Source organism: Heptranchias perlo, chromosome 26, assembly GCF_035084215.1.
Source record: "Heptranchias perlo isolate sHepPer1 chromosome 26, sHepPer1.hap1, whole genome shotgun sequence".
Lineage (NCBI taxonomy): Eukaryota > Metazoa > Chordata > Chondrichthyes > Hexanchiformes > Hexanchidae > Heptranchias > Heptranchias perlo.
Genome location: NC_090350.1, coordinates 12,987,642 through 13,011,653, shown reverse-complemented (window position 1 = coordinate 13,011,653; position 24,012 = coordinate 12,987,642). Strand labels below are relative to the sequence as shown.

The 24,012-nt window shown below is 47.1% G+C and overlaps 1 protein-coding gene across 2 annotated transcripts in view; it reads right to left on the bottom strand.

Annotated features, from left to right (window-relative positions):
* Positions 1-24,012, bottom strand: part of LOC137342512 (ephrin type-A receptor 7-like) — a 362,022-nt gene that overhangs the window by 69,629 nt on the left and 268,381 nt on the right. The window contains exons 7-9 of one of the 2 annotated variants that reach the window (XM_068006436.1): positions 23,912-23,943; positions 7,870-7,958; positions 5,699-5,758 (exon numbers count right to left, since the gene is read on the bottom strand). In XM_068006436.1, coding sequence (XP_067862537.1) covers positions 5,699-5,758; positions 7,870-7,958; positions 23,912-23,943 — 181 coding nt within the window. The remainder of the gene's footprint in view (positions 1-5,698; positions 5,759-7,869; positions 7,959-23,911; positions 23,944-24,012) is intronic. The other variant, XM_068006435.1, reaches the window with a different exon arrangement.

Genomic DNA, 24,012 nt, shown 5'->3' with positions numbered 1-24,012 from the left:
TTCGGCCCTTCGAGCCTGCTCCGCCATTCAATATGATCGTGGCTGATCCTCTACCTCAATGCCATATTCCCGCTCTCTCCACATACTCCTTCATGCCTTTTGTGTCTAGAAATCTATCTAGCTCCTTCTTAAATATATTCAGTGACTTGGCCTCCACATCCTTCTGTGGTAGAGAATTCCACAGGTTCACCACCCTTTGAGTGAAGAAATTTCTCCTCATCTCAGTCCTAAATATCCTACCCCATATCCTGAGACTGTAACTCCTCGTTCTGCACCCCCCCAGCCAGGGAAACATCCTCTCTGCATCCAGTCTGTCCAGCCCTGTGGGTTAGTGAGTACAGTTACTGATTCACCTACATCCTGTGGTGTACAACATCCCTCTTCTCACTCTGTCTCGCCAGGCGTCCTCAATCACATTACGCTTCACACCCACTTAAGTTCCTTCAATTTCTATGCAGTTCCTTACCTCCCCATGTATCCATCCACCACTGCCTCTCACCCTAATCCTTATGCAATGTGATGCACCTGTCTGATAGTCACCCTCACCCAATGCACTGCATCCATCGGGTGAATACATGACCTTCAGTCACTCACAGTTCTATTCTTTTGCCCCTTGTAGGAGAAGAGAGTGTAAAATGCTAGGTGGCCCTCTACAAATTGTGCAGCTCACAGATGCAGAGGAGACTACCATGGAGATAAGTGGTACATCCGCATCCCTCTCAATCGGAGATGGAGAGACTGGGAACTCGCAGATGCCTGGTGACAGAATATAAACATCTTTCACACACATGCTGACTTTATTTAATCAATGACTGAACTATGAGAAGACTGAGTACGGTGACTGACAAGATTGTTACGTTGCCAGGGCTAATCCATATCGCTTTCTATTGTCTTCCAGGGCCTTCACGCGTACAAGGACATGCTGTGGAGATTCATGACAATGATTCCTCAGAGGACCTCACTCCTTCTGAGGGTGCACCGTCTCAGGACATACAGCCATGCACCAGCTCAAATACTTGCAGTTTGGTGCGTCCTGTTGGACAGTTAGTTGGGTTTTCACCTAGTGATTCGCAATTCACAAGTGAGCACGAGCAGACACTGGTAGCAGGGGCAGCTGTGGAGAGTCCGTGTTGGGAGGTGCACTCTCTCCAAGCTCTGCTCAGCTGGACAGAGATGCTGAATCCCGGGGGCCATCGTTGAGAACGAATGGCTGCATCTTTGCGAGGTACTGGAAAGCATGCCACGCTCACTCTCCATAATAACGGAGAGGATGGAGGAGTCCAACTCCAACATTAGTGGATTGATGTTGCAGGTAATTACGAGAATCTCTGCCACGGATAGAGTGGCCGCCTCCGTGGGGCTTCAAGCATGACTCTCAAATGAGTCTATACAAGCTATGACCACGGCCATGCATACTTTGGAAGCCAGCATGTCTGCTGCCTTAAACAGGACGTCAGATACCATATCCGTGGACTTAAAACATCACTGATCTGCACCAAGCTGCTGTCCAGCAGAGTGGTGGGAGTGATGTGGTGCTGGCCCAGGAGAGGGATGATGGCGAAAGGGGACATGGAAGTGGGAACTCCACTCAAAGCGCTCCCACGTCTCACCCGTTGCCCAGCCCACCCTCCCCCCACAACCAGTTCCCGACATGCTGCCTCGTCTCCCGGCGGCCGAGTCTACCCCTGCACAGGTGCAGGTGGAGCAGTCTATGGCGGGGCCCTCACGGGTTCCAAAACCCAGAGGTCGTAGGCCAAAAGCATCTCAGCAGTCAGGGCAGGGATCTGAGCAGCCTGCCTCTACCTCTGCTGAAGTCACAGGGGATGCAGCACGTAGAAGCGGCAGGAAGCTTAAGTTCAAGCAATTGTAATTCACCAAGGGGATGCCCAAGGGTGTTTGAAAAAATGTTATGTTGCGAAGTTTCCTTTTTTAATATTGCTTCATAAAATTTATTGATCAGCACCACTTCCACACCTTGTCCAATATTGTGTCCCGAGCGCCAACTCGCCCGTTCATTTGCTTCACGTTGAATGTCAATAACATTATGGGACCCACTGGGCAGATGTGCAATGGATGCATACGTGATTGAAGGACAGTTTTGTGGAAAGTTGGGGGGGTGGCAGAGAGGAAATGTTGGTGGTGCTAGGAGCCGGATGGAGTATTTTAATGTTTCTTTTTCCCCAAGTTCTGACTAAGAGAACCTTTGAGATATGAGGGCATCCCGGGCAACAATGAACGCGGTTGGTCTGGCGATGGGTGACCCGTCTTCACTTTTTAAAAATTTATTCATGGGATGTGGGCATCACTGGCAAGGCCAGCATTTATTGCCCATCCCTAATTGCCCTCGAGAAGCTGGTGGTGAGGCGCCTTCTTGAACCGCTGCAGTCCGTGTGGTGAAGGTTCTCCCACAGTGCTGTTAGGAAGGGAGTTCCAGGATTTTGACACAGTGACGATGAACGAATGGCGATATATTTCCAAGTCGGGATGGTGTGTGACTTGGAGGGGAACGTGCAGGTGGTGGTGTTCCTATGCGCCTGCTGCCCTTGTCCTTCTTGGTGGTAGAGGTCGCGGGTTTGGGAGGTGCTGTCGAAGAAGCCTTGGCGAGTTGCTGCAGTGCATCCTGTGGATGGTACACACTGCAGCCACTGTGCGCCGGTGGTGAAGGGAGTGAATGCTTAAGGTGGTGGATGGGGTGCCAATCAAATGGGCTGCTTTGTCCTGGATAGTGTCGTGCTTCTTGAGTGTTGTTGGAGCTGCACTCATCCAGGCAAGTGGAGAGTATTCCATCACACTTTTGACTTGTGCCTTGTAGACGGTGGAAAGGCTTTGGGGTGTCAGGAGGTGAGTCACTCGCCGCAGAATACCCAGCCTCTGACCTGCTCTTGTAGCCACAGTATTTATGTGGCTGGTCCAGTTTAGTGTCTGGTCAATGGTGACCCCCAGAATATTGAAGGTGGGGGATTCAGCAATGGTAATGCCGTTGAATGTCAAGGGGAGGTGGTTAGACTCTCTCTGGTTGGAGATGGTCATTGCCTGGTACTTGTCTGGCATAAATGTTACTTGCCACTTATCAGCCCAAGCCTGGATGTTGTCCAGGTCTTGCTGCAGGCGGGTGCGGACTGCTTCATCATCTGAGGGGTTGTGAATGGAACTGAACACTGTGCGATCATCAGCGAACATCGCCACTTCTGACCTTATGATGGAGGGTAGGTCACTGATGAAGCAGCTGAAGATGGTTGGGCCTAGGACACTGCCCTGAGGAACTCCTGCAGCAATGTCCTGGGGCTGAGATGATTGGCCTCCAACAACCACTACCATCTCCCTTTGTGCTAGGTATGACTCCAGCCACTGGAGAGTTTTCCGCCTGATTCGCATTGACTTTAATTTTACTGTAGCTCCGTGGTGCCACACTCGGTCAAATGCTGCCTTGATGTCAAGGGCGGTCACTCTCACCTCACCTGTGGAATTCAGCTCTTTTGTCCATGTTTGGACCAAGGCTGTGATGAGGTCTGGAGCCTAGTGGTCCTGGCGGAACCCAAACTGAGCATCGGTGAGCAGGTTATTGGTGAGTAAGTGCCGCTTGATAGCACTGTCGACGACACCTTCCATCACTTTGCTGATGATTGAGAGTAGACTGATGGGGCGGTAATTGGCCGGATTGGATTTGTCTTGCTTTTTGTGGACAGGACATACCTGGACAATTTTCCACTTTGTCGGGTAGATGCCGGTGTTTTAGCTGTACTGGAAAAGCTTGGTTAGAGGTGCAGCTAGTTCTGGAGCACAAGTCTTCAGCACTACAACCGGGATGTGGTGGGGCCCCGTAGCCTTTACTGTATCCAGTGCACTTGACCGTTTCTTGATATCACGTGGAGTGAATCGAATTGGCTGAAGACTGGCTTCTGTGATGTTGGGGATCTCAGAAGGAAGCCGAGATGGATCATCCACTCGGCACTTCTGGCTGAAGGATGGTTGCAAACGCTTCAGCCTTGTCTTTTGCACTCATGTGCTGGGCTGTACTATCATTGAAGATGGGGATACTCATGGAGCCTCCTCCTCCCATTAGCTGTTTAATTGTCTACCACCATTCAGGACTGGATGTGGCAGGACTGCACAGTTTTGATCTGATCCGTTGGTTGTGGAATCACTTAGCTCTGTCTATAGCATGCTGCTTCCGCTGTTTAGCATGCATGTAGTCCTTTGTTGTAGCATCCCCAGGTTGGCACCTCATTTTTAGGTATGCCTGATGCTGCTCCTGACATGCTCTTCTACACTCCTCATTGAACCAGGGTTGATCCCCTGGCTTGTTAGTAATGGTAGAGTGAGGAATATGCCGGGCCACATTGCTCATTGTCCTTGTCCTCCTCCTCCTGTTCGACAATGTTGTCGTCATCAGAGAATGATTGACGAGCGCCATCATCATCCTCCACCTCTAATCCTCTCTACTGCGTTATGTTGTGAAGGATGCGGCACGCCACTATGATTTTCTACTGTTCTCCACTCAGCTCGTCTCTCTGCTGTTCTCCAGACCTGTGTTGTGCACCTCTTTCTCGTGCACCTGCAAATCCCAACACAGAACGACGACGCTCCTGCGGATGGTCATTGTCTTCCTCCTCCGATGTCCTATCAAATACATTGTGCCCCCCCCATCCTGAAATTGTCAGTTTGAAAGTCTCCAAAGTTTTGAAAAAGCTGTATGAACACAAGAACTCTCTGCCAAACGTTTGCGAGAGGGAACTGAGACACCAGCTGTTATCACTGAGTTTTCATTCAGATGGGACAATCACAATTTTAAATGCCCACATGAACTGCTGCTCAATCTCGCCTCCGTTTCACTGACAGGATTCGCGTACCACGGGAAACCCACACTGGATATGTTAAATTGAAAGTAAAATTCAATTGTAATGCACAAACTTAAAGTCTCATAAGGACGTTAATTGATGCTACAATTACCCAGCCGCCTGGAATAATTAGTATGTTACTCTCCGTTAAACCTCCGATAAACCTGGAAGTGGGCGTGTTGGAGCCGGGATACGGTCGCGCTCCAAAGATCAATCATTTTAGCTACCCACCCGCCCCAAACCCACCCATTCTTGGGGGTTGAAATTCCTCCCATGGTGTTGCACCATCAAATTCTGCAATCTTTTCAGGACGTCTGTCTTCAATCGAGAGAGAAGGGATTGGGGAAGGATTGCTGACGGAACCTGTTTTTACCAAGTCAAATAACCGTAGCTACTCCAAGACACAAATATATTCCCATAAATGTTTTTTTCTTAAAATTTCATGCGGTTTATAACTACAAATTCACTGATTTAAAAAAGAAAGCAAGATTTCATTCACAGCAAATAGCATCCATGTATCTCAAGAGCGCAGTGATCGAGTATAAAAGACTTAACAGAATAATTCATGGCCTGGCTTGCCCACAGCATCCATCTCTTTTAGATGTATGGACGTCCTTCCCCTGATTGCTCTGTGCTCCGTGTGCAGGAAGCTGGGCTACTGGGGTATGAAGTTGTCAATTCTACTGTCTCTGGAGAGCTTTATTACTAACTCACCAAGATAGGATGCTTCAGAAGGAGCAATTGTATCCACAACCATACAAACAATTCCACTCCAGGAAGCACATTTATTAAAACAATATTATGGTAGTACAGGATTGTGAGACTTAGCCTGTACATCTCTGTTAGTCTGCGGATGTTACTTACAGTGGAAATAAAGCTCCTCGTCTCCATCTTGACTGGCCTTGCTGTACCCGCAATGCCTGAAACAGATGGGATTCAAAGTTCACATCATGTATATTTAAACCTGCTAAATCCAATCTAAGAAACAAAATAATCAGATACAAGTGTCCCTAAAAATGAACAGTGCTTCCTGCACCCATTTGGACACACTTTTTTTTTAGGAATATAGGAACAGGAGTAGATCAGTCAGCCCCTTGAGCCTGTTCCGCCATTCAATTAGATCATGGCTGATCTGTATCTTAACTCCATTTACCTGCCTTGGTTCCATATCCCTTAATACTCTCGCCTAACAGAAATCTATCAATTTGACATTTTCAATTGACCTATCCTGAAGAGCTTTATGGGGGAGAGAGTTCCAGATTTCCATTACCCCTTGTGTGAAGAAGTGCTTCCTGACATCACCCCTGAACGGCCTAGCTCTAATTTTAAGGTTATGCCCCTCGTTCTAGATTCCCTCATCAGCGGAAATAGTTTCTCTCTATCTACCCTATCAAATCCTTTAATCATCTTAAACACCTCAATTAGATCACCCCTTAATGTTCTATACTCAAGGGAATACAAGCCTAGTCCATGCAACCTGTCCTCATAATTTAACCCTTTTAGCCCCAGTATTATTCTGGTGAATCTACGCTGCACCCCCTCCAAGACCAATATATCCTTCCTTTCTGATGCCCAGAATGGAACACAGGACTCCAGATGTGGTCTAACCAGCTTTATATAGCTGTAGCATAACTATTTGCCAATTCTCCTTTCATCACTGCACACTGAGTCTTACAGGTATCACAGACTCTAGTCACTACCTGCTATTTCACCAAAGTGATCATTCCTCATGTTTGAGCCTAGATAAACACTAACAGGAGGCAATCTGGTTCACACGTGTCCACACACAGTCCTTTGCAGTAGGAGTCACTGAATAGAAATCAAGAGCACTACCTATGGCCAATTCTTCCCCAATTCCTTCCCTAGCCTTGTCGCAGTGAATGCAATTATACAGCTCCACTGCCACCTTGGCTAAGATCAGCTAACTCAACAAAACCTGGACACGAGCCCTGGGTCCTCCTGGTGTGTTTTGCGGTGTTTGTGGCAGTGTCACAGTTTATTTGTGGAAGAATCCACTACTTGGCATTAATCAAGAGGAGGACAGTGCCTCCCATAGGAGAGAGCATTATCAGGTAAGCCCCATTGAACTTTACCTCTTAATGATGCATTTGTCGTCATTTGACAACTCAATCATTGTCTCTCTCCCCTAAAGCTTCAGAATTACTCAAATTCAGCTGTACAGTAATGTACTTTGTAGATACTCCACCACAGGTATTAATGGCAGACACATCCATCGATGCCTGACCCATCTCACGTAAATCTCTCTCAGGATATTTTTCTCTCCCCTGCTTGCCAATCTTGGAATGTTGAGCTCTCTCGTACTGTATTCTTGGAAGAGTTAACCAAATTCTGCACACAGAAAGGCTTAAACTGTTTTCACAAGTTGAGAGGCACCTTGTTGTGTCACTGTACGGTTTTAAATTGCTTGCTTGTAATAGCTCAGTTAGTGTCTGAACGAACCCAAATTGCAATTCATTAAATTACAGCACCAGACAAATTAGCAAAAACTTCAATGCCAATCTTCATACTTTATGACAGGGAGAAAAACAAGGAATTCTGAATCAACACACTGAAGGTAACACAATTATATGGTTCAAATGTTTCATTACTGGCTCTGTAAGATTTCATCTGTCAGACCAGTGCCTAGTTTTTCAATCCTGTGAATTGCCTTAAACATTGTACAGTAAGTTATATTAATATCCCCCTCAGGACTGAGTGCCTAGCAGAAACTGGCACCAGCAATTTCTAGCATGCACACTGTCAGGTTCAGCGGCTTCTACAAAATGAAAACAGGAGGTTGATCAACAGCTGGGAGAGAAAAACGGGTTATCGCTTCAGGTGGGACCCCCAAGGAAGATGCTCATTGACGTGCTGTGCATTTCTACCATCTTCCGTCGTTTTGTTTTCGGAGGAGGTATTAAGGTAATAGACAAGTGTGCAACTCCTCCAATATCAGGCCGGTCACATCAATATCCCCCTCGGGCCCAGCACCTAAACGGGACCCTTTTTTGAGGGGCTGGGATGCATTTACCTTCTCCACACGATAAAACCGAAGACCATGGACACCAGAACAATCAGCCCCGCCACTGAAACCACGGCAATGACAATCACTGGATTTTGCTCGCTGGATGCCATGGCAACTGTAAAAATAAAAAGCACAGAACAGTACGTTAAACATTCACTGGCATTGCTCCGAGCAACAAAATGGCACGTCAGCTCTGGAAGTACACTTGCTTTAGTTTCGTCACTGGTAGTTTAAAAAGAATCATAAGTTTCTGCAATGCCCTTTGGTTTTTGCTGAATTAACAATAATTCTAAAATGATGATTAAAGAGTGACTGCCAGAAGACCAGGGTGGGTCAGAGCACTGTCTCCCTTCTCTGGGGCCTGCGTTCAAGTCCAATCAGTGGGATGGCAGTCTCCTCTCTCTCGGCTGGCTGGAAGGAATTGACTTTAGCAGGTCTGAACCCAATAGGCACAGGCCCACAACACAAAACGGACCACAGGTCAGCTCAAACTGGCAATCTTACCGTAAGGATGGGGAAAGTTACAAAATGGTATTCTGGTGCAGGAGAGGATGCTCTTCTGCGGTTAAGACTGAGGTGTTTAGGGGCAGACTGGAGGCAGTTTTACACTACATCTGTAAGCTGGCCTGGAAGTACAATTCCATTCCCTAGGACTGAAACTCCTCACCTTGAGAAACACAAAAATCTTATTTTTAAAGAGGGACTCTTGATGTATTTGAAGGAGTTACTGAGTATGACAACAGAAGAGAGATAATTAGCACAGAAGGGAAACAGCCATTAACTATGATATTCAACGTTTAAAGGGGTGGTTTTATGAAATAGTGTTCATGGATTTTTGATGCAGATTTTTGGTTGGCAAGAGACTCTTTGTCAGGAGCGCAATCTCATAAAATGATCCCTTAAGTATCGACGTTAATTCTGTGTCCTCGGATGGTCAATCTCAGGAATTCCAACTCAGTTCTACCCGTTGGGGGAAAATCGGCCAAACGCCCCCCCCAACCCATGGCTCCCCCCCACCACCCCTGCGACGTCCCACCCCCCTGATTTTGCCAAACCCCCTGATGTCTCCAACCCCCCCCCCCCCACCATGTCCAACCCCCCCCCCAATGTCTCTGATCTCCCCTCCATGTCCGACACACCTCCCCCATCCGCGATATCCGACACCCCCTCCCCCCACGGTGACCGACTGCCCTCCTCGATGTCCGACTTTCCTGGCATCCGCTCCCCGGCTGCTTTCCCATCCGATAGGCAGCCAGCCTGTCAAGCTGACTGTCGCACGGGAAATCTGCCGAAAAAATTTAAAAGATGTCCTGACGTCAAAATTGGCAGGATGTCCGGGGAACCCGTACTTCTGGGTTTCCCGTCCAGAAATCCTCCTCCCCAGAAATCCTCCTCCCCGCTTTCCCCATGGCTCAGAGTAAAAATCCAGGCCATGGAGACATTCACACTTGATGGGGATTTAAAAACATATTTTTGTTAAATTAATAAGCAAAATAAAAAACAGGTATCAGGCATTTACAATGCCTTTTAACAGTATTATTTCAATATTGATGGCAGAATTCACTTACTTAACTGTTGGGTTAACGTCACAATTCCACACTCAAAGCAAGCACAGATCAGAGAACTGAGGCTACAATAGCGTTGTCCGACCTCCGACCTGTGTCCCCTTTAAATGCGGCTTTTCCACTGGGACTGCAGGATTGTAGAATTAGTCCTTATATTTGTTAAAATTAAAATTACTAAAACTTTAGCTATTTGATGTCCATAAACGTTCCAAACCTTGTGCACTTTAATTCAACAGTTCTTTCAAAGGACAAGTTCATTGAGCTGTTCGCTCTGTAATGCCGCCATTTTGGAATCAGGACTATCCATCATGCATTGCACGTTACACATTAGTAACCTACGTTATTTTTGGGGGGTGGGGGAAAGAGATAATTATGATTTGTAAAGCTGCTGAAAACACGGAACCAGCTCCAAAACATTCTTTCCTCTTCAATTTTCTCCTTTCCCTTTCCTTTCCTGAAGGCCTTGACTCCTTACCAGACTACAGTTCCCAAGTAGCAATTCGTCAAGTGTCAGCCGCGACAGCGAATGTTGACAGGCTATCCAACCCTGGGGGACGTCCCAGCCGAGTCCGATCTTGTCCCTCACTCGATAATCCTTTGCTGTGCTCTTCCAGCAGGGCTTGTTTGACAACGATCAATTGTCGGAATCCCGCCCGATTTACCCCTTGTTAGCCTAGGGTGACTGAGGACAACTGTGCCACCACCTGCCTGAGATCATCTAACTCGGTCCACATCACGGATCTGATCTGGGATTTTCTGCTCCGTCTTGCTCAGATTAATAACTCGTTGAACCACTGGGAGATCTATTTTTTTATTATTCGTTCATGGGATGTGGGCATCGCTGGCGAGGCCGGCCTTTATTGCCCATCCCTAATTGCCCTTGAGAAGGTGGTGGTGAGCCGTCTTCTTGAACCGCTGCAGTCCATGTGGTGAAGGTTCTCCCACAGTGCTGTTAGGTACAGAGTTCCAGGATTTTGACCCAGCGACGATGAAGGAACGACGGTATATTTCCAAGTCGGGATGGTGTGTGACTTGGAGGGGAACGTGCAGGTGGTGTTGTTCCCATGTGCCTGCTGCCCTTGTCCTTCTAGGTGGTAGAAGTCGGGGGTTTGGGAGGTGCTGTCGAAGAAGCCTTGGCGAGTTGCTGCAGTGTATCCTGTGGATGGTACACACTGCAGCCACTGTGCGCCGGTGGTGGAGAGAGTGAATCTATCGGGAAAGAGTGAGGGCAAACATTCCAGCAGCACCTGCATGTTTAAAAACCTTTAGATACTCCAAGGTAGCCCAAAGATTTCTTGACAATACATTGAATCTGCCTATTATGGGGTCTGATTTGTGCTTGTCTCTGGCCCCCTTTATTAGAACTGCCAAGGTGATCTTGGAGAATTTTCACTGTGCTACTGAAATAGGTGGAAGGTCCATCTTTCTTAACTTACTCAGTTAGTGGCCCAACTGTGTTGGTCAAAACTTCATGATCCAGGTTACAGGTTTGAATCACAGGGCAACTTAGTACACCGATCTTAAATATGCCTCTCAATTCTTCAGCCAGGCCACTAGGTGGAGTGCCTCACCAAAGGGAAACTGGCACAGATCGGAAATTGCCGCTCACCACAAGAAACACATCTTTCCCATCCATCGGCAGTCGCAGTTACCACGTAGAACTCTGTGTCCTTCACCATCTTGCCATCTCTACTGAAACAAGCTGTGACGAGAAGGACATGTTTCTGGGGGCAGGGGGTGTATGTGGGAGGGAGAGGGTGTCAGCCGTGGCTCAGCGGTAGCACTTTTGCTTCTGAGTCAGAAGGTTGTGGGTTCAAGCCTCACTCCAGAGACTTGAGCACAAAATCTAGGCTCACACTTCAGCACAGCATTGTCGAAGGCGCCGTCTTTCGGATGAGACGTTAAACTGAGGCCCCGTCTGCCCTCTCAGATGGACATTAAAGATCCCATGCCACTATTTTGAAGAGGAGCAGGGGAGTTCTCCATGGTGCCCTGGCCAATATTTATCCCAGATTATCTGGTCATTATCTCATTGTGGTTTGTGGGAGCTTGCTGTGTACAAATTGGCTGCCGTGTTTCCTACATTACAACAGTGACTACACTTCAAAAAGGCGCTATAGAAATGTAAGTCTTTCTTTTTCTTCAAAAGGCCAAGAAGGTATAAACAAATAGTAAAGTGTCAGGTTGGCTCAGTTGGTCACACTCTTGCCCAGTGAGTCAGAAGGTTATGGATTCAAACCCTATCCCAGGGCTCGAGCACATCGCTAAGGCTAACATTCCTGAGTCGTATTAAATGGAGTACTGCAATATGGAAGGTGCTGACTGACGGTTCTGATGGATGTTAAAGATCCCATGGCACTAATCAAAGAAAGTAAGGAATACTTCTGGAATCCATGCAAATATTTTTCCATCAACCAACACCAAAACCCCCCCCCCTACAAATATATGGTCACTGACCTCATTGCTATTTCACAGCACAAAAGCAGGCTATTTGGCCCATCAAGTCTGCTACACAGCATCACCTAGTCTAATCCCACTCTTCTGCTCACTCTAGAATATTCATCTTTTCAAACAACTTCCTAATGTTGTTTTAAAAGGATTTATGCTTCAACAACGGTGTGTGGCAGAGAATTCCACTGTGGGATCTTGCTGTGCACAAAACAGCTGCTGTGTTTGCCTACACAATGAAATGATTGGCACATCAGCCCACACTTCAAAGCATTTCACTGTGTAAAACAATTCGCGAGGTTTGTGAGATGGTATATAAAACAGGTTATATTTAGAGAAACAACCTCCTTTCCACATGTATTTTTATTTATTATACAAATTGAAGAAAAAGCAATTCCCTAACCTTCATTTAGTGTTGAAGAAAACCACATAACATGCTCTCGAGTCTACTTTTAAAAGATGAAAGCTAACAAGGCTTCAAATTGTCTTGATTTGCTACATAACATCCATTTGCAGACCGAACTGCCTTGAACAAAATCTTATTAAAATGCAAAATGATGTGTTTTTGCTTTTAATGGGCATACGTATAATACACATCATTAATGATTCAATTTGATGCTTATTACAGCTTCTAGTAATGATTTAGGCAATGAGGTAAAAAAAATCTATTTTAATTTTTTGTGCTCATTTCTGTGCAGCTTGTTGTGCCCATAATTCACAGAGATGGTTTAGACCATCATTTGATAGTCAGGGATTACTATGAAACCAAGTTAAGGGCAGAGTCCCACTGAATTTCTTAATAATTCCTAGCTGTCGTCGAGAGATATTTGCACACTGGTGGCTGTTCCTCACTTGCCCCTTGCTACACCCTGTTTGTCCTTCCAAACTGTCAGCTATAACAAACCTGATGAAGAAAGACAGAACAAAAGGCAGAGAGACGGAAAGACAGAACGAAAGGCAGAGAGAGACGGAAAGGCAGAAAGAGAGACAGAAAGAAATGCACACAGAAAGAAAAATAAAAAGACAAACAGAAAGAAAGACAACAAAAGGCGAGAGAGAGAGAGAGAGAGAGAGAGAGAGAGAGAGAACGCCCAATTTTACCCCCACCTCTCCGGCAGGAATAGTGCGTGGGAGGGGTTAATGTCCTGTGAGTCGGTTTACCGGTTCCAGGCCGCTCCATTCCTGCCTTGTGACATTTTATCTGCACTGACTTTCAAGTGGGCCGAGGCTCTTGCTGCAGGCAGATGAGATCCTCATTAATACCATGTAAACCAGGGTCCGATGATGTAATTCCGACCCATTTTAACAAAAATAAGATGGATGTTCCACCACTGGCCAGCCCGTTGGGGGAAGCAGATTATATAGGTTGTAGAAGTGACCACGAGCTGCAGGCACTCAGACCAGTTGCATCCGAGTGTAACTGAGCTTGTTGTATTCAGTGTGTTCCAGCAGTTGACTAATTGCTCATTTTATGCACTTAGGCTTACGATTGAAGGGGCTTTTGGTAACTCACCCTCAAGAAGCCGGAAAAGACAAGGATGGGGGCTGCCCTAGCTGCACTGTACTGGGTGCAGGAAGGACAGTTTTTAACATGCAGGAGCAGCTGCACTTGGACCTTTCCGAAGGCAGCAGGGCGAGGGTGCCTGCTCGCAGAAGGCCTTACCCACCAACAGGGTCTGCAGGCTAAGGGTGACCTTTCTCGGCCTGTCTGAGGAGCAGTGCCAAAGGTGGCGCCCCCTGTCCAGGTAGTGGCTGACCTCTGCAGCCTTCTACAGCAAGCCCTGCTGCCTACTGGACCAGGAGGTCATGCCATTCCAATGGCTGTCAAAGTTACTACCGCTTTTAACTTAAATGCCTCAGGATCCTTCCAGGGTGCTACTGGGGACATCTAGATAATCGTGCAGTCGGCTTCTACAAGTGCATCAAACAAGTCACCAATGCACTATTTGCAAAAGCGAGCCAATACATCTCTTTCTCATGGATGACAAAAGTCAGAATGAGAGGTCCTTGGGATTCGGAGTAATGGCTCGCTTCCACCAGGGTGCCATTAGGGTACCTCAGGACCAGCCAAGAGCTGTCATGAACCTCCAGACGTTTCATTCCATCAATGTTCAGCTTGTATGTGACCACACTGACGCATAATGCAAGCCTGTGCCCAGATTTTGGACAATTGCCATGATTCATTCATCGTGCGGCAGTCAACTGCCTCCCCCCACCCCCCCCCCCCCCCCCCCACACACTGTTCAAACCTGGCAGGGATGTTCGAGGATGGAATCGGGGACAAGGGAAAACCCCTCCAGCCACGGCTACTGACACCGCCTTGCAACCCCACCACGCCGCAGCAGATCAGATACAACGACAGCAAAGCCACCACAAGGAGGGTCATCGGGTTCACCATTGAGCTCCTCAAGCAACAGCTCAGGTGCCTCGATAGGTCTGGAGTCTCCTTGTGATATGCTCCAGACAGAGTTTCCTGAATAATAGTAGGCTGCTGCGTCCTACCCAACATCATCATCCAGATAGGATCAGAGATCGAGAGGCAGATGGGCCTCAAGACTTATCCTCCGATGAGGAGCAGCTGGGCGAATGCGACGCTGAGGCAGAGGAAGAATGGCCTGTTGGCGACCGCATGGGTAAAGATGCAAGGGATGCTTTTATTGAGCAACAGTTCCACTGAGCAGCTCGATCACTTTCCAGTAACAATAGAAGCAATGGCCCTTGCAGTCGTGATCAACTCAGTCACCACTCTCGTAATCCTGCATTCTCTAACACTGCAAGCATTCGGCCAACTTTCACATCAAAGACTTCATGAGAAAACAAGCTCATAAACTGCGCTACAAACACTCTGCACACCAAATTGAGGAAGATGTTAATGAGTACCCAGACAGAATCATTTGCGTCAAATCATATCAACCCGTAGTGCCTTTTTTAAAAGGTTTACCAACTTTGCTACTCCTACAAGGTGCTCCCCCAGTGGCTTCAGCAGAGCTGGTAGAGATCACATTAGGGCCCCTGAAATGCCCATGGCCGGTGATTTCTGGAAGCTCAAGTCTGCCTGGGCACAGATTCAGACTGCAGCTCCTCAGCTGCTGCCAGGGCAGTCTAGCCCAGCTGGCTTTCAGGGACCGTACACCTGTCCCAAGCACCAGGGCAGACATTGGCACCCAGGGGGCGGAGAGGGTGTGGGGTGATAGATACCGAATTAGAGGGGCCTGTACTTGCTGAGAGACAGAGCGCAAGTGAGCAGGAGCAGGTACCGGTGGCGGGGACAGACCAGGAGATGACTCCTTCAGAGGGTGGCATCCTGTCCTAGCTCTGCTGAGCAGGACAGAGACGTGGACGTCCGGGGTCCGGTCATGGTAAGCAAAACGCGAGGTACACGAGCGATTATATGAGGTATTGTAAGGCCTTGCGATTGGTGGCGAGGGAAGTGATGGAGGGTCGGTGATTGATCTGAATGATGGAGGTGGGAGGAAAGGGACTGTGAACAGGTGCAGTGTAAGAGATGCGGAAGGGAAATGGTGTCCTGACCTTTCCACATACAGGGATGTCAATGAATCCAGGTCCTCGGGGTGATAACTCCTGCTGCTGACCTCCTCTGCCACCTCCAATCAGGCTTTCCTGGTGACACCGTTTGATTTTCTCTTGCCACTTTGTGGGAATAGGACTTCCCTCCTGGCCCTCACTGCTGCGAGCATCCCCTCCAGGGAGACCTCAGGAAATCCTCAGGAAATCTGGAAGCCAATCTTGCAGAAGCCAAAAGTTGGGTTCACATTGAGTGAATGCCACCTCTCTTTAAGGGGTGTGTTCACCCTTTAAATAGCAGCCTGGGATTCCTGATGGAAATTGCATGGTAGGTAGCAGGTGGGCGGGTGGCCTGCTTCCCACGCGATTCGCCGACTTGCCTGCCAATCAAATGTAAGTGCGGCCTGGCGGATGAGTTGCTTGTTTCGGGCCCTCCCCCACTCCATGCACCGATCCGTCCTCCGGTTAATATCGAGGCCAGAGAGAGAAAGAAAGACAGACTTGTATTTATACAGAGATGGTGCATGTAGGTGGCATGACATCTGGACGGGACAGGCTGGATAGGCCAGTGTCACCTTTTCCTGTCATTCTGCGTATGCTCGTACGTGACTGATGGGACAACCCAGGGAGACGGATCGTCATCTCCCTTCTGTAACATTTCGCAATTATTGGGCAATTCAATAGAATAAAATAGGAACACAGAAATTGCAAGATGTAGATAGGAACAAGGTCCATCTCGTTCGCCTTCTACCACCCTGACAGTCACATGTTACAATGATAATGGGGTTGTTGACTAATCATAGCAATCAATCTCTATCAATGAGTCAACAGACCCAGACATGAGGTGGAAAACCCCCAGTGGTGGAGAGATTTGGGAACCATAGGTTCAAAGTCACCTGTTCCTCCCAAACATGCTACACTTACCATATGTCATGTCCCAAATTACTCATATACTGTATCCCAAATTGTTATTTTCTGAAAGAAACCTATCTACTTTGAATTCATCAATACAAACTGCTTCCAGCATCGCCCTGGGGAGCCTGTTCCATAGATTGACCACTCGCTCACTGAAATATTCTATCTGCAGATTAGTTTTGAATTTACCCCCCTTCAAGCGTGTCCTTTGGTTCTAATGTTCTGGACAAGGTGAAGTAGCTTGTCACGGTCTACTTTATATCGTCCCTTCAGAATCCGAAAAACAGCAACCTCTCAACCTTCTCTTTTCCAGTGAGAATATGCCCAATTTACATAATCGCTCCTCATAATCCAATCCCTCCATCCCCTCAACTAATTAAGATTAGAAAGTTGTTTTTTGAATTTTGAATTAACATAAGTGTGCGACCAAGTTTACAGCACCTCAACCAGGACTGTTACTTGTGGTCCTCACACCACATGGCCAAACCATCCTGTTTAAATGCTTCCCGGCAACATGCAACTGAAGTGGGAAGAGCTGCTTGTTCTTTCTCTGTCACAATGGCCAACAAGTTATGTCTATCTGAATATTGTGCATCCGTATTCAGTCACAGAGCAGAATGTTTACACTATCTCCTGACTTGTGATGGAGCTCAGACAACCATGTCAATTTAGTCCTTAATCCCTGTTTCAGGGATTTACAAGGCAGCAAATTATCTGCTCTGGGGAGATATGCATGGCAGCTCGTGTGACATAATGGAGAGTATTAAAGCGTTCTCCACACTTCCAATAATCTTCGTTAAAATGGGAAACGAAACTATTTTTTTTTAATAGCCCTGATTTTAACCTCCCGTTCTGCACCCGATGAGAACAGGGCATGCAGGGCAGTTATAATTTTTTTTTTTTTTATTCGTTCACGGGATGTGGGCGTCGCTGGCAAGGCCGGCATTTATTGCCCATATAATGTTTCCAATGCCCTTCACATCTGATCCTCACTGGCCTTGTGACTTTTTATCAGGAAACCTAGGGCCCCGGGCTTTCCGTCTCCCGAACCTGGTCATGTAGCCCCCCCCCCCCACCACTTACCTGACTGCTGGGTTCGTTCCTGTGGGTCCCTGGCCAGGGCCTACCGCCACACTCGCCTGACTCCCGTCCACCGGCCTGACATCACTGAATCTGGGTTCGAGCGAGAGTCGGGCCAGGTATATTTAAATAAGGCCCAGGAGCTAAAATGGCCCAGGTCAAACATTGGCGAGCCAGGGTGAGCTTAAAACTCGCCCCGTAGGCTCCATGCCCAACCCTTCGCCCTCAGTTAAAATCGGGGTTAAAATCTGTACAAATAACAAAGGCAAAGTCTGCACCTTGGGAACTAGTGGAATGTGTTCCAGGAATGAGGGACTTCTGTTACATGGAGAGACTGGGGATGTTCTCCTTAGAGCAGAGAAAGTTCAGGGGAGATTTGATCGAGGTGTTCAAAATTATGAACGATTTTGACAGAGTAAATAAGGAGAAAATGTTTCCAGTGGCAGATGGGCCGAATGGCTGCATTCTGTGCTGTAACATACTATGAATATCCAACTTATTTAATGCATCACGAGAGACTATTGTTATCCTGGAGGCCATCACTGCTGATCTATCAGGTCTCCCTCCCTCATTTTCCTAATTGCTCTGTATTGGGAGCTTTCAAGCTTGAAGGGTCCCCAACCCTAAGCTATTGAAATAATCACTAATGGCTATATTTTTCTTTCTTCAGTAATTCCGGAGAAAAGGTAGAGGAGAGCAATGAGTGGGATAGTATTAGCAGAAGATGCTTATGAGCTAGGTGTGCCTGATTAATGTTGGTGAATTTACCTGCACCTCCAATAAAAGGATTTAAGAGGCGAGTGAGAAAGGACGGAAAAAAAGCTGTCGGAGATAAAGTGTCTTTCTTTAAGGGCTTGTTAAGGTCATTTAGTGGCAAATTTGTTCAGCATTCCATAACTGCACAGCTAAATTGAGAAGTAAGTATATAACTGTAGGTCAGGCTTTGCGTCAGTGAGTTTAAACAAGGGGAAGATTCTGAAGTACGTCAGCAGTGAAAGAAGTGAGCGTTACTGTGAAGTTTTCTATCCCGAGAGCAGATTGGAGGAGCAGGAGGAGCAGGAGGAGAGGGAGGATAGCAGGGTGCAGCAGGCACACAGCGTGGGACTACCCCAGGCAGTGGGTGTACTGCAACATAGTCAGCTAGCTGGGTATAGCAGAAAAGCACGAGGGGGCTGTGACTGTGACTGTGGCTGGGTCATGAAGACATGCCGAACAGTACCTAGTGGCCTGTGAAAACCACCAGTCCCCTGACATTTCTCTACATGGGACATCACAGGAATCCGACACTTTATTTTCTGCACAAAAGAAAGAATAAGACAGTGACTTATTAAAAGTGAAATTAATTTTTATTAGATTTTTCAGTGCGGAGTGTGGACGTGTTTGATGTGTTTTTCTAGCGTACTTGCCCGCTGTGTGTTGCGTTGCTCGCTGATGTGCCCTATGAATAAATGCTCCCTAGATGATGGGGTAACACTGGTGGCACACAATTTGTCTGTTGCGGAGGATACAGAAAGCCCACAACCTGCACTGGAGACTATCTGGCCTGGATAAGAGCTGGGGACCTCCTTTCCTCGAGTCGCTGTGCCCTTACTCTTTTCAGAGATAGTACCTACTTTAACCAAAGTGGGTAAGTGGAGTTGAGGTACAGATCAGCCACGATCTAACTGAATGGCGGAACAGGCTCAAGGGGCTGAATGGCCTACTCCTGTTCCTATGTAAATTGTGCAGGGCTCTGTGATATGACTGCCAATTGGCTGTTCTAGCGCTGCTCCACGCATTGCACAGCTGGAAGGCATCTGCTCACAAGGCCCATTGATCTGCGTGAGTGAAGCTGACAGGAAATCTGTGAGGTCTCAGGAAATCGTTCCCTCACAGTTGCCTGTAACTGCACTGCAAGTCAGCTGAAGCAGCCCGTGATTGTGCCTTGCAGTTTTGACCTCAGACTTGAGCAGCAGCAGTGGGAACGTCCATGAGAGATGCTCCTACTCTGGCCGTGTCCGGCATAACCCAGGTCCCAAAGCAGAAATGCTGGTGACGCCACATGCTCAAAGCAGACTGTGCCGCAGATAACTGTTGGTCCAACCTAACCACACTACTTTCCAACGTTGTGCATATAGAAGTTTGATGTTGTCCCAGCCTCCAATACAAACCAGGTACAGAAAGATTCCCAAAGAAGTGAACCTCTGTGTTAATGCAGGCTGGCTCCTCATCAGCCCTGACCACTGCTACCTCTTCATCACTGGTGCTGGCTGCCTTATTTGTATTTCCTCCTTAATTTCACTGGAAACCCCCGCTGCTGTGTGTGTGTATCTGGGGTGGTGACAGTTGGTGCTCTCCAGGTGCGTCACTGGGTTCTCTCCTTGATCTATGAAGAGAACAGATGGAAAATTAAAAGTACGCGAGTGGATCTTTCCAATTAACATAATTTACATGGCCCTACTATTTGGCCTACTACTACCTTACTTACTACTTCCTTTCTGTGTGTCAGTGCAGTTTATGTATACCTTTAACAGTTGCTACTTTTCCATTTTTGTCTCATTCTTCTGCTTGACAGTAATAGTCATACCTTCCCTTTCTGCACTTCTTTACGTCGTCACTTCTTCCAGAGGCTCCAAGGTCCTTAAACGCAGACAAAGTGATCACCTTTGCCTCCTTAATGTGATTGAGGGCAATGATCAGCCATCAAAAGTCTGCTCACATTAATCCATTACAGCAGCTTCCAGGAAATCCAGGTCCCAGTCGCTAACCTTTTTCCTCAATCAACCATTTTACACAAATACGGTGGGGGGGGCGGGGGGGGGGGGGTAACTTTAACCCGAAAGTACGGGTTCCCGGACGTCCTTACGATTTTGACGTAAGGACGTCTTTTATTTTTTTTTGTCGGTTTGCCGTCCGACTTGTCAGCCTGATTGACAGGCTGGCCTCAGTCGGACAGGGGCAGAGCCAGTTAGAGGACATGAAAAGGTAAGTCTTCAGGTAAGTCTTTCATTGTATGGATTGGGGGGGGGGGGGGGGGCATGGGGGCACGAACGGGCATGGAGGGCACCGATAGGAATGAGGGTCACGGGGTGGGGGGAAGTCAGTCAGCCATGGGGGTTCTTCACCAGTTGGGGAGGGGTTTGGGCGTCATCTCTGTGGTCCATGATCGTTGTGGGGGAGGGGGGATCGGGGGTCATCGCAGGGGTCTGCAATCATGGGGTGGAGGGGAATTCAGGGGTTCACGATTGGTGGGTCATCGCGTCGGTGGGGGGGGGTGGAGATTGAAACGGAGGTCCACAGCCTCCTTGAAAGGTTTTAGTGACCAACCCGCCTCCTGGGAGCAGGTTGGCTGCCTGCCTGCCTCTTGTCCCGCCCTGGTGAAAACCGGAAATGGGCGGGTTGGGTACGAGTCTGAAATTGATGCAATTTTCAAAGCCTCCCCCATTCCCAACCCACCCGTTTATCAAAGTGAAAATTCTGCTCTAAAGCTGCGTCAACAAACTTTTCAACTCAGATCAGCGAAGTGGCTCAGGAGCTGCTCGAGAAACATTAAAGGATCATTGTTACTGGTGCGATTGGCTGCTATTTTCCATGGCCGCTAATAAAATGGCATCGTCACAAATCGCATGTTTCAAAACTGTGTGTTACGCAATTTAGTGAGTCATAAATTACAATGAAACATTAATATTTCACCCATTTTACATAAAGAAATATCTGGTACTAAAGCAAAAAATCGTTAGCTGTGCTTTCCCCAATTTTCCCTTTCCCACGATTCCCTTAGTCCTACTTTTAGCATTTTAACTTTAATTCAAATAATTTTCCAACTTAAATACTTAACTCTGTTATTTTTCCTTTTGCTAAAGAAAAAAGTGTAAAATCTTCAACTTAACTTTTATCTTCCGGTCCTCCATAATAGACCAAAATTTTTTGAGGGGAAATACTACTTGAGCGGCTAAAAAAAAATGGACCTAAAAGCTGCATTTCAACCATCCAAATGGCCAAGGAAGCGAAGATTGACATTGGGTTATTACGTTAAAGGCGCTATATAAATGCAAGCCATCGTTGCTTCTCTGACCTGATCACATGACTCTTTACCATGATTTGCTGTTTCGCATATCGAAGGGGGCTGCTGAAAGACAAGTACACTCAGTGCCAGAACCTGGTACGTTTCGGGTTATCGCTCTTCAGCTAAAGTCTGTGAGAGCAGGTTTAAAGGGGGGTGCTGTAATCAATTCAATTGCCACCTCATGCTGACATTTACAAGATGATAATCCCTGTACAGTTCCTGTCGTCTCTCAGGCCTCCCCTACTTCTGTTTTGTATTGGCAGCTGACGTCTGTGGAGCATCCTCTCCCCAGTGTCATCATCAGAGACCTGCAGCCAACAGTTTCTGAATACAAGTCACATCACTCAACATACACAGATATCTCCCTTCGGGACGTTTAAGATTACCTGAAAATATACTTCTGTTTCTACGCTGCAAATTATTTCGCTCAGCTTCATTATCTCCACATTATCTCTACGTGCAATATACATAATCTTTAATTAAGAAGATAAACTGCGATTACTCTACTTTTTTTCCAAAAATATAAATAAAATATGGTAGAATTAGAATTACAAGATGTTTTGCAGATTACATAACTTAAGTCTATCAGAGAGAACAGACTGTCACTCAGTCAGCACTAGATTTAGAAAATAACTGCCTGCATAGAATCTGGCAGCCAGACTCAAAAGGGGAGCACCATCTTCGATTTGCCTGCATAGAAGCAGCCACTTCAACGGTAATTCATCCCATGTGAAATGCTTTGAGACGTTTCTGATAGAGGCATGAGGGCACTATAGGCCCGATTTTAACCCAGCCCGTCTGGCGCGAACACAGCGGGCAGGTAGTTAAAATGACAGTTGGGGGTGGGGTGTAGTTTGCGCCATGTTCCTGCCCAATGCCATTTTGGATCGGCAACAAAATTATTCGTGAGTGCACCCCGCCCCATGCAGGCAGGGGCCTACTTAACATTTAAAAGTCATGGCCTGATGTCATCGACACCATGATGCAATTTTAACTAGAAAAATCGGGATGTCCGCATAGAAGTTTACAACATGGAAACAGGCCCTTCGGCCCAACATGTCCATGTCGCCCAGTTTATACCACTAAGCTAGTCCCAATTGCCTGCACTTGGCCCATATCCCTCCATACCCATCTCACCCATGTAACTGTCCAAATGCTTTTTAAAAGACAAAATTGGACCCGCCTCTACTACTGCCTCTGGCAGCTCGTTCCAGACACTCACCACCCTTTGAGTGAAAAAATTGCCCCTCTGGACCCTTTTGTATCTCTCCCCTCTCACCTTAAATCTATGTCCCCTCATTATAGACTCCCCTACCTTTGGGAAAAGATTTTGACTATCTACCTTATCTATGCCCCTCATTATTTTATAGACTTCTATAAGATCACCCCTCAACCTCCTACTCTCCAGGGAAAAAAGTCCCAGTCTATCTAACCTCTCCCTATAAGTCAAACCATCAAGTCCCGGCAGCATCCTAGTAAATCTTTTCTGCACTCTTTCTAGTTTAATAATATCCTTTCTATAATAGGGTGACCAGAACTGTACACAGTATTCCAAGTGTGGCCTAACTAATGTCTTGTACAACTTCAACAAGACATCCCAACTCCTGTACTCAATGTTCTGACCAATGAAACCAAGCAAGCTGAATGCCTTCTTCACCACCCCATCCACCTGTGACTCCACTTTCAAGGAGCTATGAACCTGTACTCCTAGATCTCTTTGTTCTATAACTCTCCCCAACGCCCTACCATTAACGGAGTAGGCCCTGGCCCGATTCGATCTCCCAAAATGCATCACCTCACATTTATCTAAATTAAACTCCATCTGCCATTCATCGGCCAACTGGCCCAATTTATCAAGATCCCGTTGCAATCCTAGATAACCTTCTTCACTGTCCACAATGCCACCAATCTTGGTGTCATCTGCAAACTTACTAACCATGCCTCCTAAATTCTCATCCAAATCATTAATATAAATAACAAATAACAGCGGACCCAGCACCGATCCCTGAGGCACACCGCTGGTCACAGGCCTCCAATTTGAAAAACAACCCTCTACACCCACCCTCTGTCTTCTGTCGTCAAGCCAATGTTGTATCCAATTGGCTACCTCACCTTGGATCCCGTGAGATTTAACCTTATGTAACAACCTACCATGCGGTACCTTGTCAAAGGCTTTGCTAAAGTCCATGTAGACCACGTCTACTGCACAGCCCTCATCTATCTTCTTGGTTACCCCTTCAAAAAACTCAATCAAATTCGTGAGACATGATTTTCCTCTCACAAAACCATGCTGACTGTTCCTAATCAGTCCCTGCCTCTCCAAATGCCCGTAGATCCTGTCTCTCAGAATACCCTCTAACAACTTACCCACTACAGATGTCAGGCTCACCGGTCTGTAGTTCCCAGGCTTTTCCCTGCCGCCCTTCTTAAACAAAGGCACAACATTTGCTACCCTCCAATCTTCAGGCACCTCACTTGTAGCGGTGGATGATTCAAATATCTCTGCTAGGGGACCCGCAATTTCCTCCCTAACCTCCCATAACGTCCTGGGATACATTTCATCAGGTCCCG